We start from the raw sequence: 22,930 nt of genomic DNA, 5'->3' as shown, positions 1-22,930 counted from the left end.
GTAGTTTAAATGGCACCCTGGGTATATTACCCCCAACCTCCCACCCCCCCCCCCCCCAACCCCCCCCCCCCCCCCAACCCACACACAAATTATTTTAATTTTTCTCTAAATATAACAATTTATTTATTCATTCATTACATTTTTTCAGCTTAATCCCTTTATTAATCAGGGGTAGCACAGTGGGATGAATCGCCAACTTATATGTTCCGACTTATTCACACTATGGGCAATTTAGTTAATCAATTCCCCTATAGCGCATGTGTTTGGACTGTCAGGGAAACCGGAGCACTCGTAGGAAACCTGCGCCAACAAGGAGAACAAGCAAACTCCACACAGAAACACCAACTGACCCAGACGGGACACGAAACCAGCGACTTTCTTGCTGTGAAACGATCGTGCTACTCACTGTGCCACCGTGATGCCCCAATTTATTTATATTTTTTATAAAATGCAATTATTATTATTACTATCATACAATTATTATTCAAAATAAATGACAGAAATCAATCCTAAATGTTCCTGGAAGACAATGTAACAACTAGTGTGATATGCTAAGATCGCTTAAATCTTTTGCATGAATATTATGACAATTCTATAGGATACAAAAAATAAATGTTTTATAGAATTATCTGTTGTCTTACACCCGACTCATGGACGAGAATTAATGTTATAAAGTCTTACCTCCCTCACTCTTTATCCCTTCTTTCTGCTTTATAATCATGCTTAGTCAGGGTCATGTTCCTCATCCACCATAATTTTTTAAGATGAAACATCTTGTGTAGCATGTTGCACTCTTGGAAACAGTATCCCAAGCAGAGTCCTCACATTCATCAGGTTTTAGCAACAGTAGTAGTAGTAGTAGTGTTGTCACGAGACTGGAATTTCCAACTTTGATACGATGGACAAAAATATTTGATAAAATTTTCGATACACTATGAAACTAAATCTTTAACATTTAAGGGTATACAAGTGCAGTTACAAAACTAAACCACATCATGTTTTGCATTTTATTTTATTAGGTGTCAGCAGTCCTAAAGTCTAAAAGGCAATAAATTACTATTCAATATAGCTAGAACAATCTTATCTTATTTTCTGATTCCAACAAAAGTTTTCAAATCTTAAAACTCCTAAGTAATATTATTAAATGCACTAGATCTAACATGGACATTTGTATTTTTTTAACTTAATATATATATAAAAATACTTTAGCAGATATATTGCATATAAATAATACAGTACATTACAAAAATATACAAAACTGCTATTACAGGTATTGAAACTCTGTGTTTGACCACTGGGTAGAGCAGTTTCATCCGGAGTGGAAGAGAGGAACAGGTGTGTAATCAAGGGGAGCACAACATTTTTTGACCGTGACCATGATTGTGAGTGTGGAAAAGCAGTAAGAAAAGCCATCCTATGTGGTTCATGAGTGCATGATAAAACAGAACTGTGAGTAAAATACATAATAGACACATATTTGTTTTGTATTCTGCAATCTTGTTTATACGAAGAAAAAAAAAAGCATGTGAAAATCCAGTTATTACATAGAAGAAGCAAGTAGCGTTGTGTGTTGGTGTCACTGATGGTTAGAACAAAAACTTTTACTGTATGTTTACACCGAAAGTGGCGAGAGCGTCAAAGTAGCTGGAAGTCATTCGATTAGTGTCGAGGAGCAGCACGGCCCATCTTCGCCGGTGAGGGCATCGAGGAGAGTTGAAATCAAGTAAACTTTATGGTAATGAGCTATGACGCGGTTTGGCGGCAAGACATTGTAATGTAAAAGTCCATCGCTTCAGAAGAGTCCAGAGAACACAGTAACTGTGAACTTTGGTTCCGACCACAGTTGTTCCCAACGGTTTGATTATTCTGGTCGCCGGATTTCCATTTTTTTTGCTATGTTTTCCTACTGGAACATACATTAAAAAAGTTACTACCGAGTTACTGATGAACTTTTTTTTTTTTTTTAAGCGGGAATCAAATGCAACAATACAAAACAGTATTGCTGCCTCAGAATATTCCAGACATATGGACACATTGGATAATTAAGTGAAGCAAAGCCACACCACATGCACCTAGATCTTCCATGGTTAAATGAATTTGATAATAAGTGTGCAACATTTTTACACTAGAAATCTTGTTTTATGCGGGAAAGCAGCTGATATGCTGCAACAGCCCATTTAAATAAAAGATCAGTGTAGCCAATTTTGATGCTCTCACCGCCGGAGCTGAAGGCACACAGCATTGTCGCCAGGGTGGCCAGAGTGACCTTTGACGCTCTCACTGCCTTCAGTGTGACTGTAGATATAATTCTCAGAAAAAAAATTACATAGAAATAGACATTTTGCTGCAGTGCCATGAAACATGTTGTGCGGAAACAATGTAATCTAGCAGCTCGGTTAATCGAAAAGAAAGTGAATATTACAATGAAGAATGGACTTTACTTACTTTCACAAGTTCACATTTAGCTGATGATTGATGAGAAAGCTTGTTTGGCATGCTGGGAGAGAGCCCTAAGCTCATAAGATCCTTGAGCCCAGGGCTTCCTCACGTTTGAAAGGCGTGAGGGGAGTTTGAGCTCAGGTAGATCTTGAGAACTCCCCTGCTGTAGCTAATGAGCAGATAGTGATTGCTCTTAAGAGATAACTACTTACTAGGAGCAATGGTGCTGATTTGGATTAGTTATTTAACTTAAGTTGCATGTTTTTGGATGGTGGAAGGAAACCGGGAAACCGGGGAACCTGGGAGAAACTCGCATGAGCACGGGTAGAACATGTAAACACCGCATAGAAACGTTGACTGGCTTGTTAAGAACTAGAACCAGTGACGTTCTGACTGTGAGGCAACAGTATAACTACTGAGCCATCGTGCCACCCTTCTAGGAAAGAAGGAGGAGTAGGAGTGGAAGGGGGATTCTTCTAAATGAAGATGGCTATCATATGGAACTTAGGGTATTTATAGTGGCCTTGGAATCATCTGATTGGTCAGTCATAAATTGGATAATGCGTGACCAGCCGCAAGCAATCATAAACACGTGATCCTCTTGAAATTAGTTTATAAATAAACTTTACTTATTTTGTTTATTGCCAGTAAAACAATCAATGCTAATCATTTCCTAATTCCAGCCTCCATTCCCCCTCAACTTTGAACATTTAGACAGTAAGGACGTGTGGCCAGAAGTGTGCTGAATTAGTCCTGATGTGTTAATCTGTTATATTGTTATCATATCTGCACAATTCAAAATAATGAAATAAGTAAATATCACTGCAATTATTCAACTCCCTGCTGTTATGTAGAGAGCAAGAGAGAGAGAAGCCAGCATCAATACAAAACAAAAGCAAGTTTGTATCCTTTTAAATATTTTATTATTAATATTTATCGATATATCGAAATTTGACAAGACTAAGTAGTAAATTATCCGGGAATTTCACGAATATAGAAAACCTGTTTACTATTTGTTGTAAACATATTACATACTGCAAATATAGTACGAGTTGCCTGGTAGTAATTGTGAGAATATAAATTGTTTCAAATGAATATATTAAGTTATATAGCTCTAAATTTATATTGTTTTTAATGTCATTTCATTCGAAATTCTAGCAACCCAGGTGTGGAAGAGACATTGCCTTCCTGAGCATTGGGAGATCCTGAAGTAATGCAAATGCTACAGGCAGGGTCTCAGGTCAAAGAAACTGCTTTGTTGATTAGATTTGGGCAGGTGAAACTTGTCTGCTCAATGGCTGGACAGGTTCTTTCACATATCTACCTCAGTTACATGTTTTTGTCTCTATCTTAACACTGCCCTTCCTAAACATATAATAGACAAGACAACTCTGTTCAAAGGAGACTCTAAACTCTAATCTAGACTCTTGCAGACTCGTTTGGACTTATTTAAGATAACTGTTTGACACACCATTCAATATTGAACTACAAATTGGCGTTATATGGACTACAAATTCTGTCATGCAGCACTCACTCATACCTTTAGTCCTTTATATTCAGACTAAAAAGTGAGCACTCTCACACATATCAGGGCTGAGTCTTGTTATACTGAAGTGTGAAGTATACTGAAGGACAATAAAAAAATTTACAGTAAATCCTTGTCATGGGCAATATTTCTAAAAAAAATAAATAAATAAACAAATAAGCCTGAAAGATTGTTGCTAGCTGGGTGGGGGTGACAATGCAGTAGTACAGTACAGTAGTTCATTTATAGCCTAATGGTTTCCAGTTCTTGTGCTTGGATTTAGGAGCCAAAAGTCATAAGTTGTATAATCTTTTGAAGATTATTTTATTGGAAATATATGCAAGTATAATGAACTATGTTTGAACGCAGAGCTTTATTTTTTGAGGGAACTAGTCTAATGCTAACAGCTGATTATCCTACAAAATGATGCCATAGTTCCTTTACTCTATTGAGCTGACTTTTACTCATGACCTGAAAGAGGCAACTGCCTGCTCTGTGATTATATTTGCTTAAAACAGTGTTGTAACTTACACTGTTAAAAAAAAAAAAAAAAGTAAAATAACAGCCTTTAAATTACAGAAATGTCCTAAAGTTAAATTTTCTGTAATTTATTATCAGTTATTTTAGGGTAAATTTCTGTTATTTAATTGCCGTTGTTTTAGTATGCATGGGTATGGTATTTTAAATATATGCGGAAAAATATATATATATCTATTGACACATTTTATTTGCATTCTACTAATATACTATGTATGAATAGGTGGTTTGCCACGTTGGGGTTTAGTCACAACCGAATAAATGGTATTTTCTGATTCAGTGGGCGGTGCTGGTGTCTGGTGTTCTCCTATTGTACTGTAGGTGGTGCAGGGGGGATTTTCCATTGTAGTCTGTGCCTGTGGAAATACAGATGAAGTAAACATATATCAAGTGGAGTACATAGGAAGACAATGTATAGCTGTTCTTTTGATGCTTCTTGCATGAAGTAAATGATTTCCTCTTTTTCTCACCTCATGTGTTGTCATTGTCTGACTGGTGTTCTGAGTTTGCTTGTGCTCTCCTTCAAACCCATACACAGTCTGAGGATTCCCTGATCTCTCCAACATCTCCAGAGGGCTTTTTACTTTATTTTTTGGCTGCAAAACAATTAAAAGAATCATAAATTCTACTGTACATGCTTAATTGCGTTTATACTATAAGTGTAATCAGGGTGCGAACTATGGGGAGCTAGAGGGAGCTCGGCTCCCCTAAATGAGGCATAGACTTCCCTGAAAACATGATTTGGGAATTTTTGTGGGTCCAGTCATGTCAAAGATGCTTTATGTACGTTGAGATACTGCTTATTCATTTTTCGAAACAAATGATATGACATTGTTTTCGTTTTATTTGCTTTATTAAATCAAGGCCAATAAAAGGTTCTTTTTTTAAACACTGTGACATTGCTGTAAACATGTAAACTTGACAAAACAGAGCCTCTTTTAATGGTGTTTCTTTCATTTTGGTTTTATGTTTTACCTTAGTGAAAAGTGAGATCCCATGACATTCGATAGGCCTATGTAAAATAAAAAAGCATATGCTGTCCTTCGTGTCATCATCTTGAACTTATAGAGTGACTAGAAAAATGATAGGGTACAAGACGAGGTTATTCCTTTTGTTGTTTATTGAGACATATTTGTGTTTGTTGATTTGATATAAATGAATGTATTCCTTTCACAGTGCGCGTAAAATTAGACAATGTTCAGTTGCTTAGGCTGCTGTTGTTTCTGCATGTAAAACATTGCTGTTTAAGGACAGGGATTCTGTGTGTTTTATAGCCTCAAATGTCCCATGAAGCGCTTTGAAATGAGCATTTTTATTCAATGTTTGGCATAATCTTAACTGAAAAATGAAGTAAGGGTAGGACAGAGTAGGTCCTTCCCTTCTAAAAAAAACAGCCAATAGTGTTTTGTTTTCTCACAGCTCTGTTAGGGAGAGTGGTTGAGCTTAAACACATCAAATGAGTAGGGGGCAGGGCATGTCAGATACCTGAGAGCATGTGATTGGTCAGAAGATTTGATGAAAAACTGAAGTATGAGGTGACTTGAAAAAAAATTGTTGATCTATTTTAGGCAGAAAATCTTTCAGTTTTATTTTTTTCATTTATTCATTTTCTTGTCAGCTTAGTCTCTTTCTTAATCCGGGGTCGCCACAGTGGAATGAACCACCAGCTTATCCAGCAAGTTTTTACGCAGCGGATGCCCTTCCAGCCACAACCCATCTCTGGGAAACATCCACACACACAGTCACACACACACACTACGGACAATTTAGCTTACCCAATTCACCTGTACCACATGTCTTTGGACTGTGGGGGAAACCGGAGCACCAGGAGGAAACCCACGCAAACTCCACACAAAAAACGCCAACTGAGCCGAGGTTCGAACCAGCATCCTTCTTGCTGTGAGGCAACAGCACTACCTACTGCGCCACTGCCTCGCCTTAGTTTTATATTTTCTAAACGCAAATTTGTCCGTTTTTTTATTTATTTTAAATTTTTTTGAGCAAACTAGATTATAGACATTTTAACAAACTAAAACTAACATCTAAAAAAAATTATTTTAACTTCACGGGACCTTTTAGGGATAACTGGCTTTAAAACATTTATTTGTTGTATGAATTAAACAGAGTCAAATATCTACAAAACAAATGTTGTTGTTTTTTTGTTTTTTTTTTTACATTCAATTCAAATTACAACTGTTTTACAACAATTTTAACTGTTGGGTTTGGCAATATTTGACCCAGCATTGGGTTACTATAACCCAAGGATTTTAAGGGCTTTATTTTGAGGATCTGGAAGTAAAGTCCAGAGCGCAGGGCGCAAAAGCATTGAGGGCTTGTCAGAATCCATTTTTGCTATTTTAAGGACAGAAAAATCCGCTTTGTGCCGTGGCGCATGATCTAACAGGGTTGTACTTATTCTCGTAATGAGTTATAGGTGTGTTTTGAGAATAAACCGATCAGAGTCTCATCTCCCATTTCCTTTAAGTGTCAGATTCTTCACACCATAGCGCATACGCTATTTACATGGTGGAATTTGTAATTAGAAAAGCTGAACACTTCACCAGCGAGATACCAGTTAAACAGAGCATCTACAGCACGAGAATGAGTGAATGAGCCTCTTCATTCTTTACTTTCACTTTCACTCTTTTGTGGATAAGGAAATGTGTTGTACGCACAGACATCCATTAGTATCCATTAATTTAGTTTGTAAGTGCAAAGATTTGTTTCAAAACTATTTCTAAATTTAGTTCTAATTTTCAGCAAACGAATAAATGAACAATAATAATGAAGTGTGGTCAAAAAAACTGAGTTATATCCAAATACACATGCTATGCCCTATATGATCCTGACAGGTGGACAAACCTAAGCTTGTTTTTATTCATTCATTCATTCATTCATTTTCTTGTCAGCGTAGTCCCTTTATTAATCCGGGGTCGCCACAGCGGAACAAACCACTAACTTATTCAGCAAGTTTTTATGCAGCAGATTGCCTTCCAGCCAAAACCCATCTCTGGAAAACATCCACACACACATTCACACACACACTAATACACTATGGACAATTTAGCCTACCCAATTCACCTGTACCGCATGTCTTTGGACTGTGGGGGAAACCGGAGCACCCGGGGGAAACCCACGGGAACGCAGGGAGAACATGCAAACTCCACACAGAAACGCCAACTGAGCCGAGGCTTTAAACTAGCAACCCAGCAACCTTCTTGCTGTGAGGCGACAGCACTACTTACTGCGCCACTGCTTCACCCAGCTTGTTTTTCATAAAACAAATATAAATATGCATATAATAAATAATAATACTACTAATAATAACATTATACAAAAGCAAGTTGTCATGAATAAACTAAAAAAGCCCACCGAGATGAATAAGGCATGGAGGCAATGGATTTTGTATTTATGAAGAAAATAATAATTTTTGTAATATTTTAATCCTTTAATTATTTTTCATATGTAAAGATATTTGTGTGTTGCTGTTCATACTGTATGTATTAAGCAATGCTTAAGCGAGGCGCACTACTGACGCACTCTGCACTGGACTTTAGACCTGCTCTCAGTTCGTCTATTGTGCAGTCTATTATAGTTCCTAAAATAGCAACGTGCCAGCAGTGCACCTTAACACACCTCTTTTTTTTTTTTAGACCAGAACGCCTATGGCGGCCCATATGAGATCAAATGCATTTGCTATTTAAACAGCGTGGCGCAAAAAATCAAAATGAGACTAGGTCAAAATGAAACTGGCAAACAATTGAGCCAGGTGTATGATAGGGCCCTATGTGTTCATTTGAGATTTATCTATGATGTTGCACAAAATGATTTAAAGCTTACCTTAACTTGTGCATAGATGGTGTGATCGATCACTTCTTCTTCTTCTAAGAGATTCAAAATGGAACAATTATGAAGAATCCCACAAAGAGTAAAAATAATATATATATATATATATATATATATATATATATATATATATATATATATATATATATATATATATATATATATATATATACAGTGGTCCTTTGCTATAACTTGCTTCACTTTTTGCTGCCTCTCATCGTGTTCTGCTTCGTGATTAGCGCATTGTGTTCTGTGTCCTGACTGGCTGTAGACGATTGTCAATCAATCTCTTCCATGCCATGTCTCCTGTACAGTACAGATTACCTTCAGCTTGCAAAATTTACGTAAATTGTCAGTCGCTAGCAGTGTGACCTTGAAGTACAGTACTGGTATGTTTGCAAGTGTCACAACATTTGCACAATGTCAACAAAACCTTCAGCACCATCAAAGCTACCTGCGGTAGCACCCAAAAAGCAGAGAAAGATGCTAACTACTACACAAAAAGGTGAACGTCTGGACATGCTAAAGGAAGGTAGAAGTTACACAGCTGTAGGGCACCATTACAGAATAAATAAATGAAGATCAAATGATTTTGATCTGTGGTTTCATTCTCTAATACTGGACTAAATTAAACAAGAGAGAAACGTGTGAAAAATGTTAATGCCTGTCTGAGAAAAGTGTTTACAAAGTGGAGTGAGGAGTTTTACAGCATAAAACATCTTAGTAATTAAAAGTAAAAAAAATTAAGTTGACTACTTCACGGATATCGCCTACTGATGGTTATTTTTATAACGTAGCTTCCGCGAATACTGAGGGACCACTGTATATATCTTTTTCATTTTATCCATACCTTTTCTACCCTTCTGGTAAATGCAGATTGTTGCAGAAACTGCTACAAAAACCAACACTGTAACACCAGCAGCGATGACCAAGAGCCAGTAGAGAGGAAAAGAACTGAGCTGGTCAGGAGGCATTTCAGGAGGTTCTGTTAAAGTGAAATGTGACATTAACAGTCATCAGAGCTCTTCATTAAAGATAATTCTTAGTATTTTGATTATGAGCAACCTAATATAAAGGTGATGTACTGCTGGAGTTGTTGCTTTCGTGATGAAATGTGCAAAGGTGATTCATCTTTATCGTGGAGTTCTTCCAGCTGACTGGGTTACTGTAATTACAAACAACCACATTCCCTATGCAGTACAGGGTTAAAGTCTGCATTTCAGATGATGTCACTTCCTCCTGACTGCAGTTGTTGCTGTAGTATCGGTTGTTGAGTTGAAGAGTATGGGCACTACATGAGACGTCAACAATACAGGAGTTAACACTGATCATGATCAACTTCTCATGCAGAACAGGAGAATCCACTGCATCTGGAATATATTGAAGTAAATATAGGCTTTAAGAAGCAGGTTGAGAGGTTACATGGACTTGGCATGTTGTAGCGTTTTTTTTTTTTTTTTTCATAAATCTGAACTCTTGTGATGCCATATGTAACCCAAAAATCAGAACTTGATTCCAATTTGAAGCAACAGTATGCAATTTCCCCACTAGGGGGCGTAGTTGACAATAAAGATGTACAGTACATCTGAAAAATATTCATAGAGCATAATGTTTTCCACATTATTTATGTTATAGCCTTTTTCCAAAAAGGATTTAAAATTTTTTTTCCTCAAAACTCTACACATAATACTTCATAATGAAAATGTGATAAAATATATTTTTTAAACTATTGCAGATTTATTAATAATAAAAAAAACTGAAAAATCACATGTACAGAAGTGTTCACAGCCTTTGCTCAATACTTTGTTGATGCACCTTTGGCAGCAATTACAGCCTCTTTCAAGTCTTTTTGAATATTATGCCACAAGCTCGGCACATCTGTCTTTTGAATTTTTACCCATTCCTCTTTGCAGTACCTCTCAAAAAGGTTGAATGGGAAGTGACGGTGTACAGCCATTTTCAGATCTCAGAGATGTTCAATAGGATTTAGGTCTAGGCTCTGACTGGGTCACTCATTCACCGACATTCACCGAGTTGTTGTGAAGCCACTCCATTGATATTTAGTGATGTGCTTTGGGTCATTGTCCTGCTGGAAGATGAATAGTGACCCCAGTCAAGAGAGGTCAAGAGCACTCTGAAGCAGGTTTTCATTCAGGATGTCTCTGTACATTGCTGCATTCATCTTTTCCTCTATCCTGACTAGTCTTCCAGTCCCTGCTGCTGAAAAACATCCCCACAGCATGATGCTGCCACCACTATGCTTCACTGTAGGGATGGTATTAACCTGGTGATGAGTGCTGGAGGTCACTGTGCTTATTGGAACTTTCAGAGTAGCAGAATTTTTTCTGTAACTTTCCCCAGCCTTGTGCCTCAAGACAATCCTGTCTCAGAGGTCTACAGACAATTCCTTTGTCTTCATGCTTGGTTTGTGCTTTGGCATGCATTGTCAACCCTAGGACCTTATATAGACAGCTGTATGCCTTTTCCAATCATGTCCAATCAACTGAATTGACCACAGGTGAACTCCAATGAAGCTGCTGAAACATCTCAAGAATGATCAGTGGAAACAGAATGTACCTGAGCTCAATTTAGAGCTTCACAGCAAAGATTATCAACACTTATGTACACGTGATTTAAAGTTGCAACACAAAGTTTGTGTGTAGAATTTGGTGGAAATAAATTAATTTAATCCATTTTGGAATGAGGCTGTAACATAAAAAAATGTGGAAAAAGTGAGGCGCAATGAATACTTTCTGGATGCACTGTATGATGCATTACAAATGGGATATATCACCCTGTGAAGGGCACTTCAAAGTGAAAACAAAAATGACTGCCATATAGGGCTCAGGAACGTCTGCGTCATGATGAGTTGTGGTCGGCCATGTTTGTGGTCAAACGCAGGAGAGCACAATGCAAACCAATAGAAATCAAAACAGAAAAACAAACATACATAGTAACGACTTTTGAAAAACATCTCGCAACTGATGTGTATATAGCTTTATAAACACTCTTTGTGTGTCTGATATTATGTATTCCATAACATTCTGCTTCTCCAGTTACACTTTACCAATGGAAATAGAGCATGAGCGCAGGGGGTGAATCAAATAAATGAACAAGTTTATCCATAACTGATAGGGTAGTGACGAGCTGCAGCAAGGAAACATTTCCAGAGAAGACTTTCTTTATTATTTGTCAAATGAGCGCTTAGTTTATTGCTGATGAGTGTATATCTGATATGATAAATCAATCGAGATCAGTAAGAATCAAGCTCCCTTGTCCTAAATACTCAGAATGCATTGCGCTGTTACAACACATTCTCATTCTCTATTGAAGTGTGAATGACTGCGGGATGACAAGCAAGTAAAATGATATGCTCTGGCCAATATTTTACTGCACAGTAAAAATTATATGATTAATTAGTCACGACAGCACGTTTTTAGTTCATTGTAACTTATTAAACTAAGTTAATCATGTTCTAATAGGAGTTTCAAGATTAATTGTTTCTTCGGTGCACCTCGATGCAGACGCAGACAATTCGGTATCTGTTCTGTAATAGATCCTAATCGGTTATTACGTAGCTGGTGTAATTTATCTCATATGCTCTATATTGCGGTAGCTTACGATGCGATCGCGAGTAGTTAAAACGCTCCATCTATTTAAAAAACGCTGAAACTCTGCTCACGTTAAGCTCCTCCTTATAGTGATACTTGTGGATTCAGACACAAGCATGTCTGTAGAGTTTTCTCCATCGCGTCTATCAGGATAAGCTGTGATTGCTGCTGCCATTTATCAGCATCACTCATCAGTGAACAGCGCCAGAGCGTTAAAGCCAACCACAGCCTTTTCTGTTGAGCTTGTGACCAATCATAGGCGTTTAACAACTCGCTTAACAATGCTTTAAAAGCAAAGAGCATAGAATCACCAAGAGGTGACACTTACGATTTGGGAAACAGCCACTGGATGGGGCGGCTGCCATTTTGGAATAAAAACTCCAATAGAACAACAGCATATTATAAGTCTGTAAAATAAACTATTAAAAGGGCTGATGATTGTCGTCTATGTTATTCTGTGCATTTAAGAGCAAGTAATATCTTTGCGCAGGTAAAATGAAAGGTATAGTACATATATCTGACTGCTTGTATTAAAATATGAAATTGTATTTTAAATACACAGAAAATGTATTATAAATGATGCACTTTATTAAAGAAATTCTTGTGCTGTAAAGTAAAATATAAAATTGTTGTATGGAAGGCATCATTAATGCACCATGATGCATCAAGATTGAATCGAATCGATGGCATGATAATCGTAACCGAACTATGAGACCAGTGTAGGTTCACACCTCTATGTTCTAACTTAATTTTATAAGTTATGCTAGCTTTGTAAAGTCAGTTTAACATAAATTCAGTGAACTCGTAAGATTAATTTGATTCAATTTAAAAATTTAAGGCAGCCATGATTTTGTTTTACAATGTGGGAAATCATAGTTTTTGCTATTCAAGTATTCCTACGTGTTGTTTGAGAAAAGATATACACCCTCATGATAATGGTGTTCCCTAATGAAAGATGACTCTTCCACTACACACAATTATGGGCAGTTTTTATTGACATGATTGTGTGATGTGGAAGTGTGCTTGTTTTTGCGATTGTCTTAGAACTTATGAAAATTCTGTATCCTATGGGGGAAATGGCTAGGAATAAAAAAACGACAGATAACAGTCAAAATACTTTTTGCCTCTTACTCTTACAAACAAGTGTGTTCAGAACTATACATAAAAAGTAGAATAATTCATTCATTCATTTATTTTTTCTTCAGCTTAGCCCCTTTATTAATTTGGGGTCGCCACAGTGGAACAAACCACTAACTTATCCAGCATGTTTTACACAACAGATGTCCTTCCTGCTGCAACCCATCACTGGGAAACATCCATACACATTCATTTACACACATACACTATGGGCAATTTTAGCTTACCAAATTCACCTATACTACTTGTTTTTGGACTTGTGGGGGAAACCAGAGTACCCGGAGGAAACCCACACCAACACGGGGAGAACATGCAAATTCCACACAGAAATGACCCAGCTGGGGCTCGAACCAGCAACCATCTTGCCCGGAGGCGATTGTGCTACCCACTGAGCCACAGTGCAGCCCCAAGTAGTATAATATAGCATGCAAATATCAGTTTGCAACAACAAGCAGCACAACACGCATCTAAAAATCAATAGAAGTGAAAGAGACTGGAAGACATGAAGAATATAAGGTCAATGTTTTGAAAGACTATGCAACACTCACCTATAACTGAGACATAATATGCAGCAACCACTGTTTCTTTTTGTCCACTTGCTTTTGCGGTGTAGTTTCCACTGTCATTTTTCTGCATGTTCTTCAGCATCAGAGTGAAGGTTTGATTATTGAACTTTGCTCTCTCCTTATATAAACTGTGATATTTAATTGTGTTAGAATCATTATAAAATCGGACTATGTTGGCATTTGGATCTTTTATCCACGCAAATCTACTAAGCCCAGACAGAGTTTTATTTGGGTCCAGTTTAACGGATTGCCCTGTCTGTACAAACACAGGACCTTCTGATCTGGATGCTGAGGAGAGAAAAAACAAAGATATGTTATTTTATCAAAGTGCAGGACTTGCCTTAGTTTATTATTTCATTAGATTGATATATTTTATACATGCGATAGCCATTTATGATTTATTGTGTTGAATATTTACACTAGATGGAGCTGTTTTCTTAGATGGACATGTTAATAAAAAATAAAAAAAAGTTTACTCAAAAAGGGAAATTACTTTCAAATGAACTATAAAATCAACTAAAGTTTTGAATACATATTTTAATAAATATCATAAAATTACCAGTTTAAGCAAGTCCAGTGCTGTCAGTATTTACTAAACCTCAAGTGCTTCCAAACCTTTTTTATTTACTGTTGCATAGCCTTACAACAGAAGCCATCAACTCCAATTATACTTTTTGCTACTATGGAAGTCAGTGGATTTAGGTTTCTAACATTCTTCAAAATATCTTCTTTTGTATTAAACCAAAGGGAAAAATGCTCAAAAGGCTTGGAAGAAACGGAAGATAAGTAAATAAAGACGGAATTGATTTTTTTGGCGGCAATATAAACAAATAGTTGCAATACAAAAATGTCAACAAATGTCATACAGTCCGTAAATCATCAAACCAGTTATGACAATCAAAAGTCACTTAAAATATGCATGCTGTAACGAAATGCAGCTAACTATAGAAACAACCATTAAAGAACAATCAGATAAAATGATCATGTTTTGGTACCTCTGCTGCAGATCATCAGAAATGTCATGAAGAACACGAGATGGTGACACGTTTTCATTGCAACAGACCAATAGAGTTGATCCTTCTGTGGTGATTTTGTTGCTTACTTTCAGGCTGAGGAAGTGAGAACCTTATTTAAATTGTCTCGACAGGAAATCTAAAAAAAACCTGAATGTTAAAATTCAACAAAATAAATGTAAATATGTAGTACTGCGAGTCTGTTTGTGCAGTCATCCGAAGACAGGACCCAAAATGGCTTGACGTGTAGTTAGCACAGCACAAACCCCTCAGAGATCTCACAACAAAGGAAGATCTCACGTACAACCAACCACTTCACAAACCACTAGCCCTTAGCAGTGAGTGTGTAAGACCCTAAGTAGGTTTTGCACTTATCAAGCTACAGTATCAAGTAGGTTTGCACTTGTCAAACTCTCATCTTCAGACTGGTGAAAACTTGCCTCATAATCTCACTCTTGATTTTCTTTTCATACTGATTGGCAATTTTCTGGTCATTACGGGGGTTAAGAAATCAAAATTCCTTTGATATTTTGACATAAGGTTGTGTTTTTTTTAATCAACTCAAGTACAGAATCAGCTTTTTTTTTTGAAAACCAATGGGAGTTTTGAATGTAGATATCTTCATATCAGAAGTAGTGCAAGTAGGTCAGAAACAGAAATGGGCACATCAGATTTACCAGAGATTTAAGGGTGCTTTCACACCTAGACTTTTGTTTTGGAACCTGGTGTGTTTCCCCAGTTAGTGCGGTTCGTTTGGCATATGACAATGTAAGGGTGCTTTCACACCTGTGAATCGATTCAGTTGTTCCGAAACAGAGATTACAAATGTTACATTGTTGCTCTTTGCTCTTGGAGCGGTTCGCTTTCACACTGCAAAGTTTCTAATCAGACCAAAAGAGCTAAAGCAAGTCAGCTGTGAGTAAACTCTCCTCACATTGGTTTAAGTGTCAGGGTTTATTTTGCAGAGACTTGCTCAGCTGTCAGGAGAGGTGGTGGTTTGGTGGTGTTTGACAAGGTGCACGCGATGTGTCTAAAAGTGAAGAGAGAAGCGGTGGGGAGGTGTGAAAAGGGTGCGCGACGTAGCCTATTTGAGTACCGGGAGGGAAACGCGAGATTACCGAGAGATTATCACTCGTTTGGGGGCATCCGGAGACTTACAAAACTTCCCGCCCTACTCAAAGTTTTCTCGAGACAGGTTCTGAAACAAAAGTGTAGGTGTGAAAGCACCCTAAGAGTCTAAGTTATCATATGCATTTGTTTCTATGGCAAAACATGTCTTTTTTCACCAAAGGGGTCTCACACAAATTCCAAAGGCAGATACTGATAAGATCAGGGCCTGGTGTGTGGACTTTAGCGCTTTTACGATGAGGTCACATGTTTAATGGTCAGTTTGATTGTCTCAGTATTTGAGAATTGGTCACATGGTCAAGAAAGAAACAAAATAGGTCATAAACTTTTCTCTGGCTCTTTTCCTGGTCTGCTTCTCTCCTGCTCTGCTCCTCTCCTGATCTGGAGGCAATCTTTTCTGGCTCTTTGAGGCCTACCTACTCTCTTTGTCTCTCCCTCCCCCTGTCTCTCCTTCTACCTATGGTAAAATTATTATAACATTTAAGCTAGGTACATTTATTTTTACATGTTTTTATCTTTTTATATTTTATCATTTTATACAGTTATTTTGTAATTAGTTTAGTTGTAACCATAGAGAATTACTGTCATTAAATCAGCTCATTTTCAAGTATTTGTGAATTACTTCTTTTAACAACAACACTTAATTGCTCCATATTGCAATACAATACGATTACATAATAGCAACGCTCACCCACATTTTCAGCTATTATACTGCCCTTATTTCCGTTTTTGGTATGAGATTGCAGAAGAATGGTTTGACTAGAATATACAGTTTTTTTTTTTTCTTTTATCAATACTGATAACTTTTTAGGCATTCTGCAGAACTACAGTTTGAACCGCTGTGGTTAAAACCCATTCTTACATGAATCCAGCAATCCCGCTCAGATGTACGCCAAAACAATTGGTCTGAGATCGCCTGAATGAGGTGGTCTCGGCTCAATTAAAACAAACTCTGGAGCAGATCGATTGTAGTAAGAAAGCAATATGATCAGAACCAGGCTATATCACAGTGCATTATGGGTATGTAATAGGCATACGGCTATATGAAGAGAGAATTATAAGTACCGGTAATTGTGTTTCCTGTTAAAAACAACAGTGAAAGCATGTTAACTATTAATGAGAGTTGTTTATCCATTAGGAAAACTGACTGAACAGCGGTCTTGGTTTAATGTTATTTTTTCTCTATAATGTAAAGCCTATAATGCATAAACCAACTGCTATGTACAAGAAAGTCTTGCATCTGATTTATATTTGGTGATGATGATGTCTGTGGGTGTTTAAAAAATTAAAGCGCAGCTTTTTGCTTATAATGTCTCAACGCTCATCAATTAATAACCTTTATTTACCCAGGTAAGTCATTTCCCCAAAATGACCTTCATAAGCTGTATCTTGTATTGAAGAAAACTTGCAAAATGTTATAGTTTGCATGTTTTTAAGACATATTACTTCATAAAGATTATGGGGAAGTTGCTCTGTATTCTCAGCCTCAAGTGCTTCCAAACTACTGATTGTGTTGGACACTAAAAATGTATTTTAAAGAAAGCCGAAAACCTGTAACCACTGACTTGCATAGTAGGAAAAGCAAATATTATGGAAGTCAATGGTTAAAGGTTTCCAGGCTTCTTCTGTGTTCAACAGAAGAAAGAATGTCAAAACTTTTTTTAACAAGTTAAGGGGTGAGTAAATGATGACGGAGGTTTTGTTTAGTGTGAACAAAACCTGACTGATATACATTATTTTTTAATGAAAATAGAGGCGGCGGCCATTCAGGAAGCTCAGGTGGCGGCGGCCATTCAGGAAGCCATTCAGGGGGTTCAGGGGGTTCAGGTGGCGACGGCGGCGACCATTCAGGGGGTTCAGGTGGCGGCGGCTCTGGCAGCTCTGGAGGGTCTGGCAGCTCTGGAGGGTCTGGCAGCACTGGAGGGTCTGGCAGCTCTGGAGGTGGCGGTGGCAGCTCTGGCAGTAACAGCTCTGGTGGTGGCATCAGCTCTGGTAACTTAGGTGGTGGTGGCCACTCTGGTGGCTCAGGTGATGGTATTTCAGGAACTGCAACGGGAACTATGGCAGGAACAGACAAGGAACAGGAAACCATCTTCTGAGCTTGTGCTAGATTAACTCTTACCACATTCTGAGCTGGAGGGCTGGATGCGGTCATTTTGTGAGCTGGAGGAGCAGCCATCTTGTAAGCTGGAGGACTGGAGGCGTCCATCTTGTGAGCTGGAGGAGCAGCCATCTTGTAAGCTGGAGGACTAGAGGTGGCCATCTTGTGAGCTGGAGGACTGGAGGCGGCCATTTTGTGATCTGGAGGAGCAGCCGTCTTGTAAGCTGGAGGACTGGAGGCGGCCATCTTGTGAGCTGGAGGACTGGAGGCGGCCATTTTGTGATCTGGAGGAGCAGCCGTCTTGTAAGCTGGAGGACTGGAGGCGGCCATCTTGTGAGCTGGAGGACTGGAGGCGGCCATCTTGTGACATGGGGAACTGGTGTCAGCCATCTTGTTAGCTGGGAGACCGAATGCAGCCATCTTGCAAGCTGGACTGTTGGCGGCCATTTTGTGAACTGGCAGACTGGAGGCAGCCATCTTGTGACATAGAGAACTGGTGGCAGCCATCTTGTGACATGGGGAACTGGAGACGGCCATCTTGTGAGCTGGCTGAGGTCTAGGCTGGTGAACAGGGGACAGAAGTACTGGAGATGCAAGCATAATATTGTCAGTAGAGGGGATTGCAAGCCCCGCAGCTGGCGGGTCTTGCTGTCTATTGCCCCCCCCCCAAAAAAACATTTAGGGGTTTCCTCCACCTTGCCAACGGTGAAGGGGGACCCACTAAGTTGCAGAGCCAGATCAATGTAGAACTCAAGTGTCCAATGGGGGTCATGCAGTGGTATTGTGAAGTACAGAGGTTCAGATAGTCCTCCACGAAAAAATATCATCAGGCATAAATCATCCAAAGATGTTAAATGGGCTACCTGGACGAAGTCCTCCACATATTCCTCTATAGACCGGGCTTCCTGACGCAGACGCATGATGTGGCCGAGTCTTCTGTACGACGGGGAAGTGACACCAACAACAGAAGTTTGGATCCACGTGCAGGTTTATTAGAATTGTCACTCGAGCAGTGGTCAATACCGGCAGGCAGCAAACAGCATTAAATAAATAAACAAGGCAAAGGATCAAAAACACAGCAAAGACAGACAAAGGAAACGCGTTGTAATGTTACTGTGACAGATAACAAGACTCGGCAATCTGAAGGAGTGAATGTGTGGCTTTAATAGTGTGTGTTAATCAGTCTCTGAAAGTCCGCAGGTGTGCGAATGTAATCAAGCTAAATGTGGAAGCAGGTGTGTGGGGGAAGAGCATGTATGAAGTTAAAGTCCATTTACAAACACATTTGTAGTTCTGTGAGTGTTTACCAGCGACATCTGGTGGTTGTTCGTGTGGTGAACATGACACGTACTGTGCAACAGCGTCACATTAATGTAAAGATATTTTCCCACGGGCCGCAGGAAACACAAGTGGCAAACGGAATGCAACGATTTGCAGCAGATTCGGGAGCAAATTAAAAATCCCACCGCTTGTGCGTGCACGGCTCTTTATTTATTTTAAACCTATGTGCTTACATTTAGAACATATGTTATAGTGAGCCTGCAAGGCATTAAAACTTCCTTGCAAGCAACAATTGGCAGTAAGCGCAAATCCTTCTCTCTCTCACGCACGCGCACGGTCAAGCACAATTACTATGTATTATAACAAATATTTAATTTCATGTTAATAGGCCTAAATAATAGCCTATATTAAAAAATATATTGCTACTAATGTAGCCTATTAAACAATCTGCAGTTTCGCGGCTCACTCGCTGTGAACACAGCTGTGTCTCATTTCAGAGCTCTTTCAGTTCTCGAAGTTGCCATGGTAGCACGCAACATAATCGATGTATCTATGCTCGACTTTTAAGGTTTCACGACAGAAACATGCACGAGCAGTTATCTAGATTATTTAAACTGAACACAGACTAGTCCGATCAAATGATCTTCAACTTGCTGTTATGGAACAAATTTAAGCGTTTAGTTCAGCTCATTGAAGTCAGGCTTTTGACTTTAATCCCCGCTTTTCTTAACCACTTTTATGAAATAGTCCCCTGGTCTTCCAGGTTGGGGGTTGAGCATAGGGCTAATGACCCACCTCGTAAAAATTAGATGTTACAAAACACCAACATGGTGCGACTTATTCACTTAATCTGCAATGACATGTAGATTGATTGATTCGAATTTAGTAATCTGTTTTTTTTTTTTGTGATCCGTGGTCATCAAATCAAATCACATTTATTGTCACATTGGCAGCAGCACGTGTGGTATGATGAGTGAAAAGCTTAGGTGCTGGCTCTAGACAGTACAAAATACAGACATTGCAAATACAACAACATACTCACAAAAAAAAAAAAAAAGGACAATGTAAGATTGACAGCTTAAATCATGTAATCCAGCTTACTTTTTGAGACAGCTTTTTTCCAAAGCAACATCGAATTGGATCAATCTGATCCAATTAGGAACTTTTCGGGATCACTAAATCTGGATAACCAGTGCTCAAACAGGATAGGGAATCCCAATGTAGAACTATAGATGTAAAGAGCAACAAGTAGAATAGCCAGTGTGGGTCAATATGTTTATTTTTATTTGAAATGAAAACACACACACATAAAAAAACAAAAAAAAAAAAAACTAAGAACAAGTAAAACCCCACCCACTTCCAGCAGTTCGTTATCCTGAGATCTACAACACAGAAACTGTACATTGAGGATATTTATTACAAGTTTCAAATATAGATGTATTGAATCTAAAAAAAAGACTTAATGTCAAAAACTCCACAATATTTTCAGACTCCCTCCTCTGATGTGGAAAGAGCAGCTTGTGTGAGCAAACCCTTTAGGAGGCGGATCTCAAGTCTGGCCTTGGTTTGCTGCAGTTTGGTCAGAGTCAGTTGTTTCTCTGCCAGACGAAGCTGTGCTTCTGCCCTTTCAGTCTCTTTGTGCAATTGTTGAAAGTGATTTCAAAAATCAGTGATTGCCATTCTTTGCATTTTTTGTGGGGGGTTAGTCTGTAATCATTGCATGTATCCCTAATAAATATGCTAAAAACTAAATATTTTCCTTTGTGATGAATACATATCAATTAGTGACAGAATAAAATGTTTTGTTTTTGGTCTATTTAGACAGTTGTTTGGGGGATTATTTTACAAGGCCAAACACTTTTTACTTTGCTGTACGCCAAAACTAAAAGGCTGAATACATTAAAGCCTACCTAATCACTGTAGCCTGATGGACAAACAAATACAATTAAAATCTTATGAATAAATAGGATATCTTGTAAGATACTGCATGATCTAAATATAGCATTATTTGACACATTTTTAAAGTTTTCATTACATTGTGGGTAGGACTGTCAAAATGATATGTTTCTTTGGTGCACCGTGATGCAGACGCAGGCAATTCGGTATCGGTTCAGTAATAATCATAACTGGTTATCATGTACTGACGTCATTTATCTCCTATGCACTCTGTCGCGAGTATTTACAAAACTCAGGAGCCAACTCAGGGCCAGCCCGTTGCATAGGCAGTATAGGCAAATGCTAAGGGTGCTGTACATCCAGGGGGGCACCAGAAATGAGTGTGGTTCAGTTGGTTTTGTTTTCGATATTCCTGATACATTCACTTATAGCGGCAATAACTCAAAAACCTCTTACCCTAAAAAGATCTAAAGTGTGTTTCCTACAAAAAGGCAAAGCTGGTTATGTTTCACAGCTGTCTTTTTCTCTTTTTTTCACTCAAAATTACGACTACTGCTCCCTTCAAGCCCTCGCAATATGCATTTAGCCAGGAGAGGTCGCGCCGTGCGGAGCTCTCAGTAAGGGACCATCGGAAAAGTGCTTCTTTTTTTTTTCTTTTTTTCGATTCGCTCAGCGTGAGCTCTCCCGGCGAAACGCATATTGCGAGAGCTTGAGTGTGTTTGTGTTTGTTTGTTTGTTTGTTTGGTGCTGTCTATGTTTGTGTATGTGTGTGAATGAGAGACAGTGTGGTGCTGTGTGTCTGTGTGTTTACAGACAACTTGTTATACCCTTCCCCCAAAATATAACACTGTGTATGGAAAGCATCGTCAATGCACCGTAATGCACCGAGATATCGAATTGAACCGGATCGAGGGCATGATTATCGTAACCAAACCGCGAGACCAGTAAAGGTTGACACATCTACAGTAACTGTGGCATGAAATCCATGCTGAATCCACCTTTCTGATGGGATCAGTTTAATCCAGACTTTTTGGATCAAAGTGATACAAATCCTACAAAAAAGGTCTAAAAAACCTAAACTAAAGGTTCGATCCGGATCAAGACCAAGATTGGATTATGTGATCTAATCCTATTGTAATCCGTTTTTTCTTTAAAAAAAAAACTATTTTCAAAATTAGATTCAAGCCATTATCCAAAATCCTAGTCGATTACTTCTGAAAAACCCGGCCCATGACACTAAAGGAAATGCCATGAACACATAGAGATATAAAGCAAGTGGCTTTTCTTGATGAATCTCATGTTTTTCACCATTTAAATTTGAAAATTAATTCTTTGTAATTATTCAAGTCATCTGGAAAATTTAATTGTTCAAAAGTCAGTTTTTGGTTTCAATCTTGTGCAAACCTATTTTACATTAAGCAATATCTTTTAGTCTGTTAACTTGTAAAACTCGCAGTTTTCTGATCCAATTTTTGAGTGGTGAAATGGAGGATCTTAATTTCATCATTGTAATTTGTTCGAAATGCATCAGACGGGGAGCTCCGTTTGTGGATCGGAAAGTTGTTCAGAAAAATTGTCCGATATTCTTAGCAAATGCAAAACTGTTTTTTGAAGCAGAGAAAGCTCAAACTCAAAATGAGTTTCTCTGCCAGGAAGTTCTATTTTTCTTCAACTTTGCCTTACATGATGGCCTGTTTAAGCTTCTAGAATAACAGATGTGGGTGAGAAACATCAGATAAGTGACTGCTTGGAGCCCACATATGTTTCCTCCTTCAATGAGCATGTATATCTGCACTTTCTGTCAGAAGCCGTTGTCGTATTAAGAGATGTTTAAAAGTTTCTGCGTGTGG

The 22,930-nt window shown here is 38.4% G+C and overlaps 2 protein-coding genes and 1 long non-coding RNA gene across 25 annotated transcripts in view; 2 read left to right on the top strand and 1 right to left on the bottom strand.

The window, feature by feature from the left end:
- Positions 1-22,930, top strand: part of si:dkeyp-94g1.1 — a 204,767-nt gene that overhangs the window by 129,586 nt on the left and 52,251 nt on the right. The gene's annotated exons all lie outside the window — the stretch shown is intronic.
- On the bottom strand, positions 997-14,959 carry LOC141378913 (uncharacterized). Its single transcript, XM_087241516.1, has 8 exons — positions 14,868-14,959; positions 14,657-14,770; positions 13,644-13,949; positions 9,433-9,717; positions 9,198-9,332; positions 8,342-8,385; positions 4,972-5,097; positions 997-4,857 (listed from the first exon to the last, which is right to left on the bottom strand). Exons 2-8 carry the CDS (start codon positions 14,712-14,714, stop codon positions 4,711-4,713), a joined length of 1,101 nt encoding a protein of 366 aa, XP_087097642.1. The 5' UTR covers positions 14,715-14,770; positions 14,868-14,959; the 3' UTR covers positions 997-4,710.
- Positions 9,788-21,321, top strand: LOC147846502 (uncharacterized). The gene is made up of 5 exons (XR_015479116.1): positions 9,788-12,431; positions 12,573-13,018; positions 13,060-13,369; positions 19,866-20,076; positions 20,298-21,321. It is a non-coding gene; the product is annotated as an uncharacterized LOC147846502 (long non-coding RNA).

This window comes from Danio rerio, chromosome 2, assembly GCF_052040795.2.
Source record: "Danio rerio strain M-AB ecotype USA chromosome 2, GRCz13ab, whole genome shotgun sequence".
NCBI lineage: Eukaryota > Metazoa > Chordata > Actinopteri > Cypriniformes > Danionidae > Danio > Danio rerio.
This window is presented reverse-complemented; position numbering and strand designations above follow the sequence as displayed.